Source organism: Hibiscus syriacus, unplaced genomic scaffold (assembly GCF_006381635.1).
Source record: "Hibiscus syriacus cultivar Baekdansim isolate YM2019G1 unplaced genomic scaffold, ASM638163v2 tig00014370_pilon, whole genome shotgun sequence".
NCBI lineage: Eukaryota > Viridiplantae > Streptophyta > Magnoliopsida > Malvales > Malvaceae > Hibiscus > Hibiscus syriacus.
The window spans coordinates 16,936-40,965 of record NW_024062323.1 but is presented as its reverse complement, the minus strand read 5'-3'; the positions used below and the strand labels follow the sequence as shown (position 1 = coordinate 40,965).

Below are 24,030 nucleotides of genomic sequence, written 5' to 3'. Positions count from 1 at the left end.
CTGGATAAATAAAAAAAGCTAAGTCCAAATGATGAGCGAAGATTCGTGGTCATGAGCTGCGCATGGGCTCCCATGGCCAATCAGCCGATGGTTCGTAATTATGTTCTCGGCCTGCTCTTTGTTAAAGGGCCATTTTCTGGATTGGTTTGCTTCATTATTAATTTCCTAAAATTAACTTTAGGCTATCCCCAATCATTTGTTTAGTAGCTTTAACCTAGAAAGCATTTATCTTTAGGATAAATTACGTGTGTAGTATTTAAACTATCAGTTTCAGTCCATTTTAACACCTGAACTTTTAGTTTTTTTCAAAATCATACCTAAAGTTTAGTTTTTGATTCATTTTGTTATCCTCCGTAAAAAACTGTAGTTTTTATTTTATTTTAGTACACTCTTTCAAAATTTAATATTAAGTTTTGGAAAATTAAAAGTTTAGGAACTAAAACGGACCGAAACTAATAGTTTAGGTACTGAACATGTTAATTTTTTAGCAGTGGTATTAAAATGAAATAAAAACTAAACATTAAGTATGATTTTGAATTTTTTTTTGAAAGTTTAAGTATTAAAACGAATCAAAATTGATAATTTAGGTACTAAATGCATAATTTACCCTTAACTTTATGTTTTTCATAAATATTAAATTAAATGGAATATTTGTAATTTTAAAATAATAAAGTTCTCAGTAAAAATATTGAAAAAGGCCTTTATACAGACTATTCTTTCTAATGTATTAATAAAATAGATGAGGACTTGATTTAGGGTGCTTGAAGTGCATGTAATGATGGGCGCAACCTGTAATGGTGAGTGTAATTATGCAACTCGCATGGAAATTGGAATCCTCAGCCGCGTGAGGGTTGCACAGAGGTCGGATTTCAATCCGGATCTATTTTTATCTGATCTGGTTTTTTTTCATAGAAAAAAAAGTGGTTTATAAAATAACTGGTTCGGTTTCTAACCGGTTTGGAGGGTCGGATATCCTAACCGGTTTCGGTTTTAAAAAAATCAGTTTTTTTAAAAAACCGGTTATAAAAAAACCGATTTTAATATTATTAAAATTACATCGTCATCAATTGCAACAAAGTTTACGATAATTTGTTGAAAACATTTTAATATTTCGATATAACAAATTAAGTTAAATGAATTTTAAGATTTTCCAAATGATTTTCTAAGTATATTCGATATAATTATTCGAATATCAAAACATTACTCCAAATATTTCAAAAATCATTTTTAATCCTTACTTAAGTGTAAAATTAAGTTTTAATCTTAAAACAATTTCAAAATAATATTTCAAAGTATTTCGAACCATTTCAAAGCCAAAAATTTTCAGATTGCTCAGAGGGAACCGATTCCCCCCCAAGGGGGTACCGATTCCCCCCTGAATGGTTTGGCTCCGAGATTTCCAGAATGCTCGGAGGGAACCGATTCCCCCATAGGAGGTACCGATTCCCCCCTATTCAACGGTCGAAATATTTGAATTTTACACTTAGGGAACCGATTCCCTATGAGAGGGTACCGATTCCCCCCACGCTCCAAGCATTTTTATTAAATGTTTTCACATTTAAACGGCTATATTATCTTCATTAATTATCCATAACGTTCAGAAGTGATTGAAGGTGTATTTAAGCAAGCTTAGAAGCCATTGATCAAAGACAAGAAACATTAAGCAACTAGAATCAAGAGAAAGCATCAAACCTCAAGTTTGAGCATTTCAAGCCTATTTTCATTCAATATTCATTTTGCTTTCAAGAACACATATTGTGCTCAATTGTATTCATCTTTGAGTGTTCTTTTCTTTGTTATAGAATTGTGCAAACAATCTACCTTGTAAGGATTTTCTTGTAAGTTTGCAAATTTGTATTGTTCTCTTTGAGAGAGAGTTTTCTCAAGAATTTGGGGTATAATTCTTGAGGGTTTGTAAGGTTACTCTTTGTCCTCAAAAGAAAGACAAATTAGTGAATTTGTGAAAAATCCTTAGTGTAGATAGCTAAGGTAGTGGACGTAGACTTTGATTGAGAAAGTCGAACCACTCTAAATCGATGTGCAAATCTTTTCAATTTTCTGCAAAAACTTCCACCGAAATTTTAATTGCCAATTCACCCCCCCTCTTGGCCGATTCCGTCGATCGATTAACTCAACATAATTGAAATACTTAAATACTTCCAAGTTTGATAAATTCAAATACTTAAAAACTTCCAAGTTCGATAAATTCAAATACTTAAAAACTTCAAGTTCGATAATTGAAACAAAGTTTACGATAATTGAAATAAAATTTAAAAATAAACTACATTGCCATCTCTTCTTCATCATATTCGCCTTCTTCGTTTGGAGGGGATATTCCAAGTTCGACTTCTTCAATGTGTAAGTTTGCTTCCAAATCTGCATCAATTGCATCTTCTAGGGTGGTGATATGTTGCTTACGAGCCGCTCCATCCAAATAATCCTTTAAACAAATGCATACTTCCACCGACTCGGGACTTAGTCTTGATCTCCGTTGCGATATAACCCTGCCACTAACAGAAAAAGTGGATTCCGAAGCTACCGTAGAAGCTTGGACGGTTAGTAAATCACGGGCCATGGCGGCTAGAATCGGAAATTGTGCTTCCTTTTCTTTCCACCAAGCCAAAATATACAAACTTTCAAACTCTTCAAATGTCATTTTTGATAGAAAATCGCATGACATGTAATTTCTCAACTCGCTACTTGGGGTGGTAGTACGTGATCGTTTGGATTGGAATTTACAAGAGTGTTAAAAAGATTCAAATTTATGTTACTTGGACGTCTACTAGATGATTCCACATTCATTCTAATTTGATCGTGTATTACACTACTTGATCCGTATTTAGTTAAATAAATTGCAAACATGTCTCGAAAACATTTGTTAAAATAATTTATTTGGTTTTAGACAAAGTTGGGTTCATCATCGGTTAGATTAAAAGCAAACGCAATTTGTTCAATTAGTGTTTCAATCCCGCCAACATTTAACGTTGGGTTTAAAGTGGCGGCACAAGTAAAAATGGGGGGAATCTCCTTAAAATATTTTAAAAGTTTTTCCTTCATTGCAAAGCCAATTTCTTGAAAAACTTCGGTTTCAAACCAACAAAAATATTTGATTAAGAACTAACGGGCTAGTAGGGTAATAAACACCGGATAAAAAAGTTGTTGTATTTTTAAAAACCCCAAGCAAATCGGTTATTTTGGCTATAGTTTCCCAACTCGAATCCGGATAAATGTTTGGGACATGACCCCTCTCGAAAAGCCGATCATAAAATGTTTGCAATGTTTCCCTTTGCCTTAAGGCAGTATGCATCATCATCCAAGTTGAGTTCCAACGAGTTGGACAATCCAAATTAGGACCCAAAGTTTTTTTATTAACGGACTTACAAAATCGTTTATAATCATTTAGTCTTTTGTTGTTGTTACAAAGAACCGATTTTATCATTGTTTTAAATTCTAATCTAATCGGCTCAATAACCTCCAAACCAGCTTGCACGGATAAATTAATTATGTGTGCAACGCAACAGGTATGAAAAACGCACCGTCTAAAATCGGTGAAAGTAATATTTTCAATCTTGGAATCGCGTTTGTATTATTCGATGCATTATCAAAGATATAGAAAAAACTTTTTTTCTAATTTATAAAGACAAATTACATTTTTTAAAAGTGTAAATAAATTAGCACCGGTATGCGGCTCACCGAATAATTCAAACGCGATTGTTCTTTTCATCATTTGCCAATATCTTGATCTAACCAATGTGACGTACGGCTAAAAAAGAATTTCCGGTATTATGAGGGGAACTCCAAACATCACATGTAAGCGACACACCATAACGGTGTTCTTGGAATCCTAAAATCATTTTTCCCTCGCCGTACGCCACATTTTATAGCATCTCTTCTAAGGGTAGTACGACTTACTTGAGTATAACGTGGTTGCATTAGTTGTTGAATTGTTGTCGTGAAATCTTCATCATCAAAGTGGTCGAACGGCAATGCTTTTGTAATCACGAACTTTGTAAACGCTTCTCGTAATTTTTCGTTGTCGTAAACAAAAACACCACCTTGCGGTGTAAGATTCGATTGACTAGGATCCGATCTGAGCGAAGTACCATGCATGATTTTGTCAAATGGTTCTTGAACGTTGTGTTTCCTTCCGATGCAAGAAACTTTAGACAAAGTTTACAACGCGCCCTCCTCGAGCCATTTGACATCTCACATAAATCGTAGTGATCCCAAATATTTTTTCGAGTGTGTTCAATCACTCTCACGACTTCAACGTTTCCCCCGATGGAAGATTCAGCCGTGTTACTCATGATGAACAAAAAATTACAAAAATAAGATTTGAGAGATGTTTAGGTGTTGTGTAATAAGATTTGAGAAAGTTGTAATCAACCAAATACATCCCCAACCTATTTATACATGTTTAGGGTGGTAAAATGGTAATTTTTAAAGAAAAAACGGTCAAAAACGATCACAAACCCCTTCCAACGGCTATATTAACGGCTAGTTTTTTAAACCCAGACCGGATTTTTTTTCCCAGATAAAAACCAATTTTTTAACCAATTTTTTTCAAACCGATTTTTTAACCGGTTAAAATAACCGGTTTAAAAAAATCCGATCCAGTTAAAAAAACCGGTTTTTCTCAAATCCGGTTTCGGATATTTTTTTCGCAAAATCTGATATTCTGATTTTTTGTGCACCCCTAGACTGTGCCTATATGGGGGTCGGCAACCCCCTGCCGGTGGTCATGTTCCAGCACTGCTTGATGTGGCTAATCGCAATCCATTGGCTGTCTTGTTCGAGTCGCTGCTACCGTGGGTTAACTATGGAGGTCCAGAAGGATGGCATGGTTGACGAAAACTGAGTTAATGAGCAAGGACAAGGCAGTGAGATATAATGTATCAAAAAGATCGCTGAGAACTTTCAGGCAAAATAATCCAGTTTTGAATAATGCCCGACACATGTATATCAATATCAGATTGATGTGTAGAAGTGGTTTTATTTTCGAGCTTCGTTTACAAAAATTTATGTGGTGATCTAAGCCAAACTCCGTCAATTTTGCGGCTGATATTTTAAGCATCTGAATCAACCTCGAGCGAAGTTGCTGATGGTCACGGCCGATTTAAATCAACACACTTTTCATCCGTCAACTAAACTAAAAGTGCCATTTGAAAATCATGGGGGTGAAATTTCAGAGAATGCCAGAATGGAGATATCAACTGTGAATCTATGCTTTTGATCTTCAAGAACCCCACGAGTCAAGTTGTATGAGTTGGGATTATATCATTGCTTCCGGCAGATTGTCATTCCATCTCCGATCGGCACCTAACATTCCAAAAGGCACATCATTAGGGAAGAACTGAATATTTCCAAAGAGAATTTGGTAAAAGGGCATTGTAATGCAAGTACTTACCATACTAATGCTTACTCGATTGTCCGCCATTAGGTTCCGATTGAAATTCCGAATGCTGACAGTCTTTGCATCATTTACCTGTTATAAGAAAAAAATTATGAGAAGACACTTCATCTGAATAAGCAGATTCTTATAAACAACTTACCAATGGATCAGCAACTTTGCCATGCCAAAGGACATTATCAATCACAATTACTCCCCCAACTCTAACCTGTAAACACACCACAACTATAACCTAAATTTTCCAGGCAAAGAAAAAAATTATGAGAAGACACTTCAGATGTTTGAGATTCGTTTGGTCTTACCAGCTGCAATAGCAGTTCAAAATATTCTTGATTCATCCTCTTCTCAGCATCAACAAATGCAAAGTCATAGCTGCTTTAGAGATGCAATGCGTGAGTTATAGTTGGTCACCATGATGCACTCTATCAAGAAAATGCAATGCACGTAAAAGGATAGGGTATAATATTTTTCGCTGCAACTCACCTGCAAGTCTCACCATTAGAAATCATAGATTTCAAGACATCTGCAGCTAGTCCATGTTTCACGCTTACCTAAAACCAACCAACAACTTAACTCTATATAAGATACCGTCGAAACAAGTCTGATTAACGCAAACACTTCTGGCAATTTATGACATTAATTTCACCATTGTCAAAAATAGGATAGGAAAAAATGACAATTTAAAAATGCTAAAACCGCTACGAATAGGAAAAAGATTTGATTACATGAGAAGTTAGTTACCTTGTGCGAAACACCAGCCAGTTCGTAATAACTTTTTGCAACCTCAAGGGATCCAGCATCTCTTTCACAGGCAACTAAACAGCCTGATTCTGGTAAAACCAATGCAACAGCCAGTGATGAGTATCCCTACAGAAAAAACCAATACGAATTCACTTTACCAAACTCAAAATCTACCTTAAAAAAGGGGAATAGTTCCAACTTCCAAATACTTTAATGCTATATTTGAGAACATGAATTTGAAATTTGGATTTCATTTGCTATATAAATTGTAAAAATGAAATGCTATTATGAATAAATGAGCTGAGTTTTGATGCCATATATATTTTAGAAGTATAAAAGCAGGTGAATCAAATCCATAAATACGAATCCATGAATTGGATAAATAATCAAGAATGTTACATTTGTAGGTGTTTGGAAGGTTCAGATCGATGTCGAAAGGAATTAGAGCACAAACTTACGGTGTAAACACCAAGTTCAATACATCTTTCAGCCCCGAGAATCTGTACCAACATAGCTAGTAATTGTGCTTGATCGGGAGACACCTTTTAAAATGTAAAATAAATAAATAAATCACATTTTTGGTTGTGAAACTACGGTTGATAATTCGGTACCTGCATTTGACTGCCGCGCATATTAGCGGTTTCTTCCCGCAACTGCCGGAGAATCTGAACACAGTAAACGTAAAAATTATGGCAAAATGGGTTTCTTTAAAAAAAGAAGTGGAATTTTGTTTTTAGAAGTACCACAGGCTCGCGGACATTGGCGAGAATATAATCGTAGATGCGAGGAGTGATGCTGATGACTTGCTTGTTGCCGTATTTCTCATCGTCTGCTACGATGAAAGGAGCAGCGTTTGATGAAAGCGAGCAATTCCTCGTGAGATTGTTCAACTTTATGAATCTGGATTTGGCGGCGCGTGAAGATAACGAATGGAATCGCTGTGGTCTACTTTGATAACTATGGCGCGTCGATAAGCCGAGGCTGAGCAGCGACTGATAGCGAAGATGGATGCCATTTGGGGAAGAGAAGAAAGGGATCGAGAAGTGTTTGGATTATAGCTGCAATTTTTGTCAAGGGCTAATGGATCGGGTCTCGTTATCTCCTTAATCAAATGGGTAAACTATACCATTTCTCACTGAAATTTACTCTTTATCTTATTTTATTCATTATACTTTTAGTTTTTTTAATTTACTCACTGAATTTTAAATTATTGTCTATATTATTTTATTTTTATCTTATTATTACTATTTTTAATTATTGCTCCTGTTTAGGATTAATAGGACGAAGTAAGGGAACCAACGATTTTCCTTCGGGGTGTTTGGTTCAAGGGTTGTAGGATTCTCATGTTTGGTTGGTCGGAAATCTCATTTTCGGTAATGTTTTATTACCAATAGTAAATTTTTATGGTATATTACCGGGAATGTCATTACCTCCCTTCCCTTAGGTATTGTAACATTACCGGAGTTTTGGATTAAAATGCCCTTAATTTTTATTTTTAAAAAAAAATATTTTTCTTCTGTCATTGAATAATAAAAATTATACGAATGTTAAATTATAAATTTATCTTTAAATTATTTTAGATTTACAAAAAAAAATCTATAATTAAAATTTTATATGAAGTTTATGGATTAAATTTTTTTTTACCTTTTACCCTTTCATTAAACATTTTTTATATTTTTAATTTTGAAAAAAAATATATAAATATTATGAATTTAATTTTTTAAAGAAAATATATAAATATTTTACAATTTGTAATATTATACAAATATATAATAAGGACAATTTGGTCAAATATACATTCTAATAATCTTTTATTCCTTTAACCAAACACGGTAATCTTACATTCCTGCTAAACCAACCAAACACAAAATACAACATTTCCATTAATCCTATTCGTTGGTAATCTTTTATTCCCTCTGGTAATCTTACATTCCGTGAACCAAACGCACCCTTCATGTTAGTCATTAACAATGCACAAATGCCAAATAATATAATAATTTCTTTTATCTGAAGAATGATCGCTTGGTTTAAATATACATAGAAATCTCATTGTTTTTATTTTTTTCTTAAATGTCAATCTTAAAATACACTATCATTCCAATAATATAATTTTTTTTCTTAAATGTGGTTTTAATTTTCATTATTATTAACTTTTGGGTTTCATTCAGATAATTAATTTTCTTATAGATATATATATATATAGTATCTCCTATATAATAAATTGATTCTTATTTAAACAAATGGTTAAATCCTTAACATATTTTATTAATTACAAGTTAGTATAATAAGATATGATTAGGGACAAAAATTTAATTTGAATTCGATATGTTATAGTTCAACTTCGTTTGATAGGGTTGAATTTAAATTTAAAGTACGAAATTTTTTACTTGACTTGACTCGAGATAATAGTATAATTTTTCTATATATTTAAGAATAATTGTTATAATACACATTTCTCTATAATTTTTTCACGTTAGATCCATATTTTGTCGATCAAAAATATTTTTTTATACTTTTGTGTCGAGTTGGATCAAATATAATTGTTTATTTCAATATTCAGATCTAATAAAACTTACCTATACTTGAGTTGAGTAGAGTTCGAGTAAAAGTTATATATTTCTCAAATAGAGTCGAATTAACTAAAACCTCAACATGTTATGTACAATCTTAATTACAATCACTCTTTTTAATATTATAATATATACAATCTCATTCAATAAACATTAATCTATATATATATATATATATTTCGCGGATAAAAGGTTAGACAAGCCGGTCCACCATATAAATACATAGACAAAATAAGGAGAAAATTCGCGCGCATTCCTCGATCCAAATTTGAAAATCGAGGCTTTCTCTGCTAAGCATCTCCTCGATTTTCAAATTCGAATTCGATCTCCCTATCTCTGCGGTAAGATTTTTTCTCCGTGATTGATTCTATGGTTTTTATTGCGCGACGAACATTTTTTTCAATCAATGTTTACTTTTCTCTTTGGTTTTCATGAAGAGAGATACTCGGTTTTAAAGATAAAATGGAAAGGGGAACAAATGAAGCTTCTAAGAAACGCATGAAACCAAACGTAAAAGCTTCCTTGATTTCTCTTTTTATTTTTTTCGTCTTTTTTTTTTCCGATCAAATTCATGACTGATTGTGTTGAAAACATTAGGTGGAAGAAAAAGAAGAAGATCAAGTAAGCAGGGGAAATGGTATGGAGATAACAGTTAACGAACAATCCGAGGCAAACGTCAATGGATCTGAAGAAATGGAACTCAATATCTCTCACATTCTTGAAAAGATTGATCGCTTTACTCAACTGGTAACAATAATTTAATCACTGTTTTTTTCTTCATTTTGCTGCTATTCATATTAACTTTAATTAGTGATTTTTTAAATATAATTTCATGGAGGTCTCTGAGCTGTTAGAATCTGGAAAGACGATGTTCAGGGAATTGAGTAACGAATTTGAAGAGCGGCTGTTTACGTAAGATTCTACCGCTATTATCTATGGATTCGAAATCTAAAACTGGAGGAGAAACTTCTTTTTTTTAAAAATTTGTTTTAATGAGTTTTTGTTTGTTGAAGGATACATAAAGAACAAATGGAGAAATGGCAGGAAGAGATCAAGGAGCTGAGATTGATAGATGCATCAAATGAAGAGGCAAGTGCTCTGTTGAATAATGCTCGTTTTCTACTTCAGAATCCCCTTTTCGAATCTTGAAAGGTACATTCAAATATGGTATCAAATGCCAACTAGCTTTTTCTTTCCATGGAGGTTAAGTGAAGAGAGATTTGTCAATGGTAGTAATTAGTGTCAAGCAATTTGAATTCTTTTGATTCTAAAATTGCGATGTAAATTGGTTTCAAACATTTTTGAATCCTCAGTTACCTGTTTGGCTAATGGAACTATAATATGCAAAAATTGTTTAGCTTAAGGAAACAGTTTGAATCCTTTGAAGGATCTGTTTGTTGGGTTGTTTACTAGTGCATTCAGCTCTCAGCAGAAGATATGAAAACCGGATCCATATAATCATTGGTCTTTGATATGTTCATTGCTCTTTTCACTGTGAAGTAGACAATTATCTTCCCTTCAAGCCATGACTTGTTTAGTTATGTATATATTACTAAACAATAACAAAATACCATTTTCAACACCATTCTAATCGAAGAACGTGAAACCATGTGTCATGTGTGAGCAATTGAATTGTTTTGAATGTGGAACCACCCATGTGCAATATAGGTGTAAACCATTAAAATAATCTATTCCCTATATATATATATTCTAGATCTGCAGTAGGAACGATATATATTCTTATCGGATGAAGGTAAATAAGGATGATATTAACTCCTTATTTTTTCCCAGTAATTATATTCTCATTTACTACTGTTGATCATAGTCTTTAATTTTTCTCACTCAATGGTCCTAAAAGGTGTTTATTAAATACATTATCTTCTGCTAACATGGCTTCTCCTCTCTTCTAATGTTTTTAAATACATTATTAATCACTGTTTATGAATATGGTTTCCGCTCTTAAGTAAAACATAATTTACTTTTTTTTTCTATTTTAGGAGTTGACATTGACTTTCTAACGTCAGTTGCAGAATCTCCTTCCAATTTGTTGTTAAATTTGATTTAGGCTTTTTTTTTTAGTTTTTTGGTGAAAACTATCTTCTAGAATAATTGCTAACGGGACTTTAGTTTTGGTAATTTTCTAATTCATTTATTGTCAAGATGTTTAATTGACTTTTTATCTATTAAATTACTATTTCAAAGAAACGAAATGGCAGTTCTGACTTATTGGTAATTGTGAGAAACTTTTGGGACATGTGAAAATGACAGGGCTAATTTTATAATAATTTCATATTATATTGTAAGATACTTGATATGTTTTAAATAATGAGAAAAAACCCATCATCTATGGTTCGAGTGAAAGCATAACCATTCCAAACGACAGAATAAACTAACATGGGTAAACAACGTATTTAGTACCTAAACTATCAATTATGATACGTTTAAGTATCTAAACTTTTAACTTTTCAAAATCATACCTAAAGTTTAGTTTTTATTTCATTTAAGTACTTATCGTTAAAAGTTTTAGCTTTTGTTTCATTTTAATATTTCCGTTCAAATTTAACATTAAGTTTTAAAAAAATTGAAAATTTTGTTACTAAAATAGACCAAAACTGATAGTTTAAATACTAAACACGTTATGGTTTTAATGACGGGTATTAAAATGAAATGAAAACTAAACGTTAGGTATGGTTTTAAAAAATTGAAAGTTAAAGTATCAAAACGGATCAAAACTGATAGTTTGTGTACTAAATGTGAAGTTTACCCTAATAACATTATGTTGAACACTTCAAAACATAAACCAGATGAATTCAAATGATAACATGGTCATTGCCTTACAACAGAATCAACTTATTTTTTTGGCAATTAAATTACATCACTCAATCCCAAAGAAACAGATCATTGTTCATTACAAAACAGTATTATTACATCAAACTGAAAGATGAATTTGGGTTACCACAAGATTTGATGATTTTTCTCCTCTGTTTTAACTCTTCTTAGGGGCAAGCCTGCTCTTGATCTGGCCGACTTCCTGTGTACTAATTTGGAACGCCTTGGTCAACACATTATCAGGCACCGCCGGAGTTGAAGCAAACAAGGTAGCAGCAATGGCCTGAGTTCCAGGCAACTGGCTATTGAATCCGGCGATGACCGATGCCGGCTGGTAACCGTTGTTCTTCTGGAAATGAACCAGACCCTTGGGGAACACAAAAACGTCTCCCTTTTTAATAGACTTGGTGTACAACTTGTTGGCTGTAGTGATGAACCCTACATCCAATTCACCTTCTAGGACAAAGATAATTTCGGTGGCACGCGGGTGAGTGTGGGGCGGGTTAAGTCCACCGGGGAGATAGTCAATGCGGGACAGTGACACTCCAAGTGTGTTCAGCCCCGGGATTTGCATGACATTGGCTCCGGTCACCACCGATCCCACGGTGTTGTTGATGACCGCTGGTTTAGCTATACCGCCGAAGAAAAAATCGGCTTGGGTTACGTCTGCATCGTTCTTGCATGGAAATCCATTCACCTTGACTCCTACAAGTAAAAATATATACAATATTAGGGATTTGTTTGTTTAAGCTCAGACTTGTTGACTTTGTTTTAGTTTACCTGAAGATGCGTTGGCTACGCAGATATCCTGGAGAGGATCGGGATCAGATTTAGCGACGGTGGAGAGGGCGGCGACGACGAGCAAATATGCCAAGAACTTGGCGGCCATGGAGATTTAACAATGAAGAGAAGCAAAAGGTATAATTATAGATTTCAGAGAAAAAGGAAAGTATTTGTTTGATTGTTGGATGAGAAAGGGAGCTGTTCTGTTTACTTAATATACATGAAGACAATGGGTAATCGTGTATGCATCGGGTGGAATAAATTAAAGATATGATGATAAAGTTTTGGGTAAACTTCACATTTAATACTTAAACTATAAGTTTTAGTCTATTTTAGTATCTAAACTTTCAATATTTTCAAAATCATATCTAACTTTTAGTTTTTGTTTAATTTTAGTACATGCCATTAAAAATTTAACACGTTTAGTACCTAAATTATCAGTTTTGATATGTTTTAGTATCTAAACTTTCAATTTTTTCTCAAAACGTAATGCTAAATTTTGAACGGGTGTACTAAAATGAAATAAAAACTAAATTTTTGGTATGATTTTGAAAATTTTGAAAGTTCAAATTCTAAAACGGATCAAAATTGATACTTTAAATACTAAATGAGTAATTCACCCTAAAGTTTTTCTAAGACGGAGATTATTAGATTTTAAACGCAAAGCAGATTATTTAGATGCAGATATATATTTTTCTCTCTAAAAAAGGGTAAGATTCTATCATTAGTTGTTATACTTTGTGGAAGTTACAAATTTAGTCATTATACTATTATTTAATTATTTTAAATCTCTAAAAAAATTAATTTTGAAACATCAATTTCTCTCTCTCATGGTATAGGTACAATATTACCAACTTATAGAGGTCAAACATGACAAAATTGAAGTATATGACTTAAATCTATAACTTGCGTACGTAATATATAAACTAATAGTAATATTTGGCTTAATAGACTATTGTTTAAATGGTGATTATACTTTTAAATTTCAAAAAGTATAGTGACTAAAATGGTCTCATTGGAGTATAAAAACTAAATTCAGAACTTATTAATAGCGAAGGGACCGATACAATAATTTGACAGAAAAAATGATTTCACCTGCCAATTTTGACCCTTGAAATAATTTGTAGGGTACTACTCATTTCGTGCAAGAAACATATTGGACTTGGGGGAGGTACATCATCAGTGACCCAATGTGTTGATAATTTAAAGAGAAAATATATATTTATTTAGTAAAATGAAATTTAAACATTTTTATTTAAAAAATAGTTTTGATAAAGGCATGCCTAACGTTTCTAGTATAAATCTGAAATTTAAAATATTTTAAAAGATAATAACTATCGTCGAGATTAATTAAATTTAAAAACTATTTTAGAAAAAAAATATATTTTTTAAAAATATACCATTTTTTAAAAATAAAGATATTTAAATATCATTTGACCGTGAGAATAAGCAATACTCCTACACTATTGCATTCTTCATGACTGTCTTATAGAAAAATAAAATAAATTATGCCAATGTGACAATCAAATTAAAGCCTTTGGGATATAGAATATGTGAAGTCCAATTACGTGTCATGTGCGTAATTTTTTTTTATTATTATTGTGAGATGTTTGTACTTACATGATTAACGTTAATCTTACATTATTAACGCTTGTTAAGCCATGTGGTAAGTAATTCAACGTCCATTAAATCAAGTTTAATATTCAACTCTTGTGGATAAATCAAAAGAACTCTCTTTGAGAGACCAATTCAACTGATTCTAAATTTAATTATTTAGTTAAGATCTAATGTTACTCATTATGTACTATTATTAAAATGTCTCTTTAATGTCGTATTTAAAAGAGTCAACAAACAACGATATATATTTCTTTTTTTACCTTTATACCCCACTCTTTTATACATATCAAAATAAATTTGTCAAATACGTCAAACACCTTTTAGGGATAATTTTATCATTTTTCTTGATCAAATATATCTTCTAAAATTACGTACATGATCAATATAAGTTATAAATTATGGGACGAAAGAAGTATTATCAAAACTTCGTTGTTTATTCTCCAACATCCTCCTTTAGCGACAAGCAAATCATTATATTAAAGGTTTAGTTAAGGTTTAAGCAAGATTTATTTTAGGTTTATAAATAAATAAACCGAAATGGGTTGGCATACCAGCTGTCGTTGACGTTGCAGTGGCTGTTAAACCGGTCCCATAATGTAGAAGCTTACATTTTAGAAGATCATTAACGGCATGGTTCATGCAACAGTTCATTATGGTTGTGGTTATTGTCATGCTTTAGTTAAAGTGACTACCTTCGTCTTCCTGGCTTCAATGCAAAAGTGAAGTCATATATGCTCTTTCTCTTTTTCGGGGGAAAAAAACTCCGACCATCTCCAAAGTTAATAGCAGAGATCGACGCGTACGTGCTGGTGCCCGTGCTGAGAATATGATTATCCGGAAAACAGAAAACTAGTGTGTAGTTGCTTAATAACTACCAGAGTACGGTGGCGCATTAGGGAAAACCAACAAGCTTACCTTTCTTCTAACAACAACAAAAGTAGAAGCATGGCTGCCTGAAAATGAAAAAGCGGTCTAATTATGGGTTTAGTCCCTTTACTACGTTGAAATTTGAGATTTATCCATCTACTTTAATTTTGGAATAATTTGTTCCATCAAATTTTATAATACTAATAACAAGTCCAAATTAGAGGGAATAAATCCTGAATATATATATATAGGCTTTGAAATGAGAGACTTCCTTTAAAGCGGGAGGGAAATGGTGAGACCAGGATTCTCATTCATTTCTGAAATGCATAAATGATTTTACCCCTTGAAAACGATATACTGTTGAGGCAATATGAAATTGTGAAGAAGAAAAAAAAAGGAACAAAAGAAGGAGATGAAGAAATCATCCAGAATACCTCCAAATTCTTCCCTCCAATGAAACAACCATAACCGAAACATCATCGTGATATTTACGCCGATCTCCATGAGGTATGTCGAGCAATTCGTGAAAATCCATTCCTGCGAAAGTTCAAAAAAACCCCATCAACTAAATGTACAAAACAGTGCTTCGAACCAATCCATGGTTTTCGCAGATTGCATTGTACGTCGATCCCTTTTCGAGCGGGGAAAAAGAAAATCATGGAACACTCGAAGCAAAGAGATGTTACAAGGTCGCATTTTTGCAGTTTGTTTCACAAGAAACTGTCCTTGATTATGCAGCTGCATCTATCCAGAAGACTAGAACCTTAACTAACGTAAGATATGATGAAAGGACGGCATATTAGATAATCCTACCATTCTTTTTGGCAGCACGGAATAGAAGCTCTGCAACGAGGTACTGTGCAGGATCACCTTCGGGAACATTATCCATGAACCATGTGACATGGGCAATAACCTCTTCATTGCTGAAATACTGGTAAAGCCCATCGGATGATAGAACCAAGAACCGATCACTTGAGGAGAGTCGATGATGAACAACAGAGGGGATGCAGCTAAGATAAGGAGCATTTCCCACATAATCGATCTGAAACATCTCTAGTAGAGCTTCATTACAAGCTGGCTGCACCAAATAAGTGAAATGAACAAGGAACCAAATTATTTTAACATCAAATAAATCAGGCAGGCCTCCATAAACATGGCTGCCAGAAAATCCGAATAAAAACAAAGGCACTCCCAAGCTTGACCCATGTTTGACTCGCTGAAAAATTGATCCCCAAAATGCTCTATAACAAGAAACTACTAGAACCTAAATGCTCATCATTAACCAACATCACAAAACCTTCAGGCCTAAAATACTGAAAGAAATGCTCGCTATGACCAATTAATATCTGGTACAACAGGTTATTTTGCCTATAAAACTAAAGATTAGAGCAAGAGCCAAGAAGCAAAAGAATGATGAAGAAATTCTGTTAGATTGTAATTATTTTACTCATAAACATCGTAGTTTCTATTGTTTTTTCTGTTCTACTAATCATTCGAATCTCAAATGAGAGATAACAAGAAAATCTGAAAGTTACAGATGCTGGCTCAACCAACCTTCTTCAGGAAACCAGCACCGAAAGCTCTAGTGACTTTCAATTGCCCCTTCACCCTATCATTTGAAACGGCTTTGTCGTCATCAGGATGCTCTGCCTTTATTCTTAAGATTTCCTGCCATAGACAGACATGAACAGGTAATTATTCCCCAAATGACATGAACTCACTTATAGTTTAAAAACTATAAAATTAATGAGTTTACTCATAGTACAACTAATCTAATATTTGAAGCCATACTCCGGGGTAAATAATCAATTGACTGTTTATCTTAGTTATTCAAATTGATTACAGTCATGGATATAGGCCACTCAGCAACACAATGATAACAAGTCCAATAAAGGAAGATACATCCACCACGTGAGTAAAAGGCCCACCATTTTTTCAGCTCAACAACTTACAGTGCCTAGCCAGCATGCTCTTTTAACATGAAATGTATCAAGTTAAAATAAAATTATCGAAGTGATGGTAAAAAAAAAGGTGTTGAAGTGATCCGGTATTATAATGTAGATTTGATTTATCAATTGTGTGAAATCTATGAATATAAACAAATACATAATAAACTTGTACACTTTGATCATTCCAGATTCAAACGCCATATTCAACATTCCAACTATATTCTCCCTGCATGTTTGTTAAGAAAAGAAGATTTTCACAATTTACAAGGACATAATGGTGATGGATATCATCCAAATTCCAAAAATATAATAAATTCAATATTTTAAATGTAATATTGAGCTTGTCAGTAAACTGTAGCAAACCTCTTCAATACTTGTGCTGTGGTCAGAGGAAAGCTGAATCGCCTTCATCTTCAATTGGCAGATAGAGATGTCTCTGTTCTTATTTATCATGCTGACTAGCCCATGTTGCCTATGCATAGGAGACTCCTCAGATATTATGTCCAGCTCCATACACAATAGTGACTCTCTTGATCTATTTCTATACTTTAAATCATCCTTCAAAAGAGCTGGGTTGGGATGGCGATCATTTGGTCTTTCTTGTGCCAAGATCACACGGCTGTCCCCAAGGTTCATGACATATACATCCTGATCCTTCATTAACATCACTAGTACACATGATCCCATCAAAGCAAGCTCTGGGTTTATGTCAAGAGCCTTTTGCACCATTTCCATATAAGCCTCTTCAGTACTTTCTAGCGCTCGAGCCAATGCTCTCAACACAGCATCATGATCCACAACTCCTGACTTGCACCTCCTAATAGGTCTTGATGATTCAACTATTCTCTCATCCACACAAATCTCATCTCTGTGCCAATCATGTCTCCAAGGAAAAAGCTTCTTTCGTAATGACTTCTGCTTCTGATATATCTTTCTTATCTTTGAACCAATCAAAGACTTTCTTGTACTCTGTCTTTGGCCTGACATGGAAGCAGCAGTTGCAGCACTTTGATTATCAAAATCTAGCCCAACCCCAGTATCCTCTCCTGAAGTAGTAGGATCTTCACATTGTATGATATAAGCATCATCTTTGTAATTTGATGAACTGATGCATTCTACATTATCTGAAAGCTGATGACAGCAATCAGAAGAGACCTTTCCTTGTCTATCCATTTGAGAGGTTGACAAAGAACCTTGACCGTCCCATGATTCCATCTGAAGTAGTTCATAAAGTCGCATGCTCTTCCTGCCTTGACCAGCTAAGTTTGCATGTTGAACAAACTCAGATTCAACCCCTAAACTGGACTTTCTACAATTAAATACATTCCTTTCATTGCTGCCCCTCACATCATCATTTTCCACAGTTATTTCAATATTAGAAGATTGACCCTTGTCATTTTCTCCATTAAGTGGCTTTCCTACGCTAGATGATACTTCTTGATCTGAACAAGAAATTGCCTGATCTTCGTTGCTGCACTCTAAACCAGTATCATGATTTTTACTCTCTGATATTTCAGGTTTTAAAAGATCAATTCCAGGTTCATCATAATCCCAAAGGAGTCCTTCAAGTTCTTTGTCTATGGCTTTATAAAGATATCTCATTACAAAATCAGGAGCATCAGGACCACTAAAACCATCATATATCCCGATAAACAGCCATCCTTGCTCTTCAGAAAGCACAACATGAACCCTATCTTCACCAGCCTTTCCATGAGCCCACTGCAAGTTGCGACTGTTCCCATACTCCCCTTCAGATAGCCCCCCTTCAAAACAGTTTCGAGAGGGTTCTGATCGAAACTTTGTCTCCTTAGCATGCCATGCCATTTCGGTCACTGGGTGCAAGAAAAGCCTGTGCATCCAACCAGACCCCATCGAATGCTTCAAAAAGGTCCTTCTCATCTGCCCACTAGCACTTCTCATCAAACGCTGGAAACGTGGTCTTATACGACTGCGTGTAAGTGGAGCGGAGAAATTGGATTTGTCAGTAGCATCAAGGGGTCCAGACATCATACCCTTCTCAATTGGTCCAGACATAAAACCAACTACCTTATCTAGGGGCCCTGAAGCAAACCCCCTCTCAAGGGGACCAGACATAAACCCATTGAGAGGACCGGAACCACGAGGAACCAGCTGCAAAGGTATTGCAGCAAACGATGAGGTACTCTCAAATGATGCAGCAGGCTCCTGGACATCAATGGCAAACATCGCACTTTGATTACCAGTTCTAGCCGTAGATACATTCGCGCTGACAGACGCACCGGAGATCGTCCTAAATGTGGTTTCCAGAAAACTCTTATTCATTCTCTGTAGTCCCAAAGGTTCCTCGATGGTATCATTTCTAAATGACCCACTCAAAGTCTCAGAATCGAGAGTACTCGAATCAACAGTAAACCTCTCAGAGTTCGATGGAGTAATGGCAGGAGAGTCGAATATCGAAGGCCTAACATAACAAAATGAATGGCCTAAACCCTCATCCAAGGGCTCTAGATCTAAATCAACCCTGGTTTTGCCATTAAACGGCACAAAGCAACCAGCAACACGAGAAGTACCATTACCCATTTCTCCTCTCTATCTCATGAACCCTCTAAAGACTATACTATTGACAATGAGGTTTGTATCACTCTGCAGCATAAGCAAATGCAAAACACAAACTCAACTCAAACCAAAACCTAAAAACCCCTTCACCACCCCATCAATATTCCGGTGACTTAGCATCATAAAAATGGGCAACTTCGAAGCTAAAATTGACGCAAACCCAAGTCTTTCTTAGATAATTATGATTGAAAAAAAAACAGTATATTTACCGGCCGAGCAAAAGGGAAATATGAAAATGTGACGATCTGACCTTAAAGGAGTGAGATTTGAAGCATGAATAAACCAGTGAATGGAACACACCCCGCATAACAGATCTACCGGAGAAGCAAAGGGGGCAGTAAACGGAACAAGACATCAGATAAAAACAAAGACACCGAAATTTAAAGATATTATATGGTTATGGAATCTGACAGTGACCATGTTGGAAATTAAAACCAATAACCCAGATTGAAACTATCCCTCCCGTGATTGAATCATGCAGCTACACAAGAGCTGTTCAAGATCAAGCATTAGTTCATACAAGTAAAAATATATTTAAATGAGGAAAAAAATTGTTCTTTAAACAAGGAGGGGGGAGATTGAAAATGGAAATTTGAGGAGAGGGTAAAAAATGTAGGTGTTAAATGAAGGAACATGCTTTAAATTAAATTGGGATTTGGCTTTCTGATGACGAAGAATCAAAGTTTAGTTCATCAAGGAGGGCCTCTTTCTTGGGGTTTTCAAATGGTTTGCAAGGGTAAAAAGAGAGTAAAGGAAAATACTTTAAATTATCTCTCTTCGTTCACGTACCAAAGTTGAAAACTTGAGACTGTCATTAACATGTATTTGGTTTAGTTTATTTTGTTTTCTTCCTGATTGTTTTTATTAATTCGTTGGTTTTTAATTATTTTTTTATAGAACTATTTTGGGTAAAGTACACAAATGGTCTTCTAACTATAAGGTACTACTTTATTAAGTCACTTAATTATTAAAAGTTACAAAATGATCCCCATGTAACCCCCTAGACCCGGCCTATGCGTTTCGACTAAGTCTAGTGGATCATATTATGATTATTAAAGACATTTTCTGAAACCGTTATTCCATCAATATAAAATCACATTATAAATAACATGAAATTATAAACAAATTATACTGTCAAAATCCAACTCGTAAATATAGTACCAATAAGTAATAAATTAATTTAAAACATGTCTTCAAATTCAAAATCACAATAAACCAAACAGTAATAGCAAAAGAGTCATCATTATAAATCCGATATTTTAAAATAAGGTCCATGTCACCAAAATAAAGTCAACTTGCAAAATAAAAACATTACAATCTGATTTATTTCAAGAGATATGTTGATCCTCCAAGTGCTCGAACCGAGGTATCTAACCAACAGTATCTGAAAGGGGGAAAACATTTTCGAAAGGTGAGCTAAGCTCAGTGTGTCCCAACATTTCCATAAAATCACAATAGGTACAAATCATAGTCCAGTAAATCTCACAAATTCGTAAAAGAGTTTAACTTTTGAAAATCATAGTTTAACCTTTTTCTGGTACACCATCAGTAGTTCCCAAAATTATTTTCCATATAGCTTACTTTATGCACATAGCAAAAAGAAAGCCGACTTAAGGATAGGCTATGAAGCTTATATCCTTAAGCCCAAGTTAATAAGTCCATATAGCTTACCCTAAGCACACAGCAAAGGAAAGCCGACCTAATGAAACATCTTGGGGCCCTCAAGAGTCACATTAGGCCCATTTAGCTTGATCAGAGCTATTCCATCGTAATTCAATTCCAAAATTCAATTGCACCGTGACATAAATTCCATAAATCCAAAAACATGGTAATCATATACCATTTCAAAACAAAAATTAGATAGCAGCCATATTCCATAAATTGTCACATAAAATTGGTGCATCCATAAAACAATAACTAATGAATTCGGTGTACCACATATTAAAACCAATAAAACAGTTCAGTAATAAGTATGGAACACACCTCGACAATAGGTTCAAATAGCAAATTTACTGATTGTTGGTTTCACCACGCTCTGCTACAGTTTTCGAACGCGTGAATAATGGCACACGTGGTTTAACTGATCTAGAAGAGTTGGGTCGAGCTGTCGAACGATCTGTAGAGTCTCTTGTACCTTCAAACAATAATAATTGATCAGCCCTAAATCTTATTTAATTGTTCAAAGCTATAATTCTTAAGTATCTAAGCATTTTTTGGTCAAAGTCAACCACTTTGACCGTCAATTTGGAGGCCTTCGGGTTCGAATTTGACAAAACGGACAGCGGAAACGGATTCGGCACGTCGAAAACTATCAGGATAGGTATACTTGGAAAAGATTAACAGTCGTTTAATGCTCGGTCAAAGCCATTTTAAGTTTTGGTCAAAGAAAGTCAACGGTCAACTGTCAACGGTCGGGTCTGGTCGGGTCAAAGTTCGGGTCGGGTCGGGTCGATCGGTCGGGTCAGACCGGTCAAACCGGTTCGAACCAGTCGAAACCGGTCAAACCGGTCAGAACCAGTTGAAAACCGGTTAAACCGGTTTCCAGCAGCCACTCTCCCTGCGGCGGCGCGTGTGGCGCGTGAGGCGTCCTCCGGGGCCCTAAAAATCCCGGAAATATTTCTAAAAATTATTTTGAGCGATTTCGAGATACTTACAACGATCAGTTCAAATTTTTGAACGGCGGAGAGCTCGATTTCAAATCGGTCGAATCTTTGACTGCACCACCTCTTCAAGCGCCGCCGTCGACGGCGGACAAGGTTGACACCGGCGGACTCGAAACGACACAAGGAACACGATGGTGTAGGAAGTGTCGTAAACTGAGCAACGATCGGCGGTGAATTTGAGATTTTCCCGGTGATAGAGCTAAAAAAACGTCGATGCTTTGACTTGAAATTCCCGACGTTTAGAAGTGTTTCGCTTCAATTAATTTAAGGGGATTGTTCCTGACTCGATAACGAACACGATGGTGGTTTCAATTTGACGATCGGATGTCGAACGACGTCGGAATCGGACTTGAAAGTCGAGGTACGAGAGGAGTGAAAGTTTAAGAAAAGCTTTTGTGTTTTCTGATTGAAATCAGAAAACACGTTAAGTTATAACCAAACATGCCGACACTTTTAGGGGAAATTCAGGGCTTGGTCCCTGAATTTCCTTTACTTTGAACATGGCATATAAGTTTTCATAAATTATACTTTAGTCACTTAATTTCACCCATTTTCACAATTTACCTCCAATTTCAATTAATATTATTTTGTAAATAGTCGGGATGTTACAATTCTCCCCCTCTACAAGAAATTTCGTCCTCAAAATTTACCATATGAGAATAGTTGAGGAAACTGAGCCTCCATTGACTCCAATGTCTCCCAAGTAGCTTCTGAGGGACCTCGATTACTCCACTGAACTTTGACCATTGGAATTCGCCTATTCCGAAGAACTCGTTCATCTCTCTCTAATATCTAAATGGGCTCATCTTCATATGACAAATCAGGTCTCAGCTCTACTTCTTCAACCTGAATAATGTGACCTGGATCTGGACGGTATCTCCTCAACATTGATACATGAAAGACATCATGAATACGACTTAGCTCAGAAGGTAACTCAAGCTGATATGTAACAGGTCCTACCCTCTTCAAGATACGAAATGGTCCAATAAATCTTGGACTCAATTTACCCTTACGCCCGAATCTCAATACTTTCTTCCAGGGTGAAACTTTCAAAAAGACCTGATCTCCAACCTCAAACTGTATATCCTTCCTCATTTGATCTGCATAAGATTTCTGCCTATTAAATGCCTCCTTCAGACGGTCACGGATTAATCTGACTGTGTCCTCCGTCTCTCGCACTAACTCAGGTCCCAACGTTTTCCTGTCACGCAACTCAGTCCAACAGATCGGAGTGCGATATTTTCGCCCATAGAGTGCTTCATAGGGTGCCATATGAATGCTGGTCTGATAACTGTTAATGTAAGCAAATTCAGCCAACGGCAAAAAGTTCTCCCAACTACCATGAAAATCGATTACGCAACCCCGCAACATATCCTCCAGAATTTGAATCACTCTCTCAGATTGACCATCAGTTTGTGGATGAAAGGATGTACTATAATCCAATCTTGTTCCCAAAGCCGTATGTAGCGCCTTCCAAAATCTCGAAGTAAATCTTGGATCTCGATCAGAAATAATAGACAATGGAACACCATGTAATCGTACAATCTCTGAAATATACAATCTCGCCAACTTGTCCAAAGTATAATTTACCCGCACAGGAATGAAGTGAGCTGACTTTGTAAGTCTGTCAACAATCACCCAAACTGAATCTTTTTTCGAATGAGTCATAGGTAATCCGGTAACAAAATTCATAGTAATACGCTCCCATTTCCATTCAGGAATCTTGATAGGCTGTAACAAACTTGATGGATGTTGATGTTCTGCCTTAACTTGTTGACAGGTCAAACACCTCGCTACAAAATTCGAGATGTCCTTCTTCATGCCGATCCAATGATACCTCTCTCTCAAATTCCGATACATCTTATCTCCACCGGGGTGCATAGCATATGGACTACTATGAGCCTCAGTAAGGATAGTCTGTCTCAACTCAGCATCATCAGGCACACAATACCGACCTTTGAAGCATAAAACTTCATCCCGGTCAAGGGCGTAATCTGAGCTTGTCC

At 35.1% G+C, this 24,030-nt stretch overlaps 3 protein-coding genes and 1 pseudogene across 4 annotated transcripts; 1 reads left to right on the top strand and 3 right to left on the bottom strand.

Annotated features, from left to right (window-relative positions):
• Positions 1 to 4,899: 4,899 nt before the first annotated feature.
• Positions 4,900 to 7,166, bottom strand: LOC120207151 (annotated as a pseudogene).
• A 2,190-nt stretch (positions 7,167 to 9,356) lies between these two features.
• LOC120207163 lies at positions 9,357 to 10,049 on the top strand. The gene is made up of 3 exons (XM_039206670.1): positions 9,357 to 9,468; positions 9,560 to 9,633; positions 9,735 to 10,049. The coding sequence occupies exons 1-3, from the start codon at positions 9,361 to 9,363 to the stop codon at positions 9,868 to 9,870; spliced, it is 318 nt and encodes a 105-aa protein (XP_039062601.1). The 5' UTR covers positions 9,357 to 9,360; the 3' UTR covers positions 9,871 to 10,049.
• Positions 10,050 to 11,504: 1,455 nt separating this feature from the next.
• Positions 11,505 to 12,543, bottom strand: LOC120207167 (germin-like protein subfamily 2 member 4). Its single transcript, XM_039206674.1, has 3 exons — positions 12,331 to 12,543; positions 11,700 to 12,255; positions 11,505 to 11,622 (listed from the first exon to the last, which is right to left on the bottom strand). The coding sequence occupies exons 1-2, from the start codon at positions 12,437 to 12,439 to the stop codon at positions 11,708 to 11,710; spliced, it is 657 nt and encodes a 218-aa protein (XP_039062605.1). The 5' UTR covers positions 12,440 to 12,543; the 3' UTR covers positions 11,505 to 11,622; positions 11,700 to 11,707.
• Positions 12,544 to 15,099: 2,556 nt separating this feature from the next.
• Positions 15,100 to 19,900, bottom strand: LOC120207166 (protein phosphatase 2C 32-like). 2 transcript variants are annotated; one of them, XM_039206672.1, is made up of 4 exons: positions 17,130 to 19,898; positions 16,372 to 16,485; positions 15,631 to 15,895; positions 15,100 to 15,354 (listed from the first exon to the last, which is right to left on the bottom strand). In XM_039206672.1, the coding sequence occupies exons 1-4, from the start codon at positions 19,323 to 19,325 to the stop codon at positions 15,239 to 15,241; spliced, it is 2,691 nt and encodes an 896-aa protein (XP_039062603.1). In that variant the 5' UTR covers positions 19,326 to 19,898; the 3' UTR covers positions 15,100 to 15,238. The 2 variants fall into 2 exon arrangements, with proteins under 2 accessions (XP_039062603.1, XP_039062604.1); XM_039206673.1 differs by lacking the exon at positions 15,100 to 15,354 and having other exon boundaries at positions 15,784 to 15,891; positions 17,130 to 19,900.
• Positions 19,901 to 24,030: the final 4,130 nt, after the last annotated feature.

Bases quoted from the DNA above. Each gene is read 5' to 3' on its own strand.
- LOC120207167 (XM_039206674.1), bottom strand. From the start codon at position 12,439: ATGGCCGCCAAGTTCTTGGCATATTTGCTCGTCGTCGCCGCCCTCTCC. The intron at 12,256-12,330 runs GTAAACTAAAAC...TTTTACTTGTAG, and splicing joins CGTAGCCAACGCATCTTCAG to GAGTCAAGGTGAATGGATTT.
- LOC120207166 (XM_039206672.1), bottom strand. From the start codon at position 19,325: ATGGGTAATGGTACTTCTCGTGTTGCTGGTTGCTTTGTGCCGTTTAAT. The intron at 16,486-17,129 runs GTTTGCTACAGT...TGTCTATGGCAG, and splicing joins ACAGCACAAGTATTGAAGAG to GAAATCTTAAGAATAAAGGC. The intron at 15,355-15,630 runs GTAGGATTATCT...GAACTTTCGCAG, and splicing joins CCGTGCTGCCAAAAAGAATG to GAATGGATTTTCACGAATTG.
- LOC120207163 (XM_039206670.1), top strand. From the start codon at position 9,361: ATGGAGATAACAGTTAACGAACAATCCGAGGCAAACGTCAATGGATCT. The intron at 9,469-9,559 runs GTAACAATAATT...AATTTCATGGAG, and splicing joins TTGATCGCTTTACTCAACTG to GTCTCTGAGCTGTTAGAATC. The intron at 9,634-9,734 runs GTAAGATTCTAC...TGTTTGTTGAAG, and splicing joins TTTGAAGAGCGGCTGTTTAC to GATACATAAAGAACAAATGG.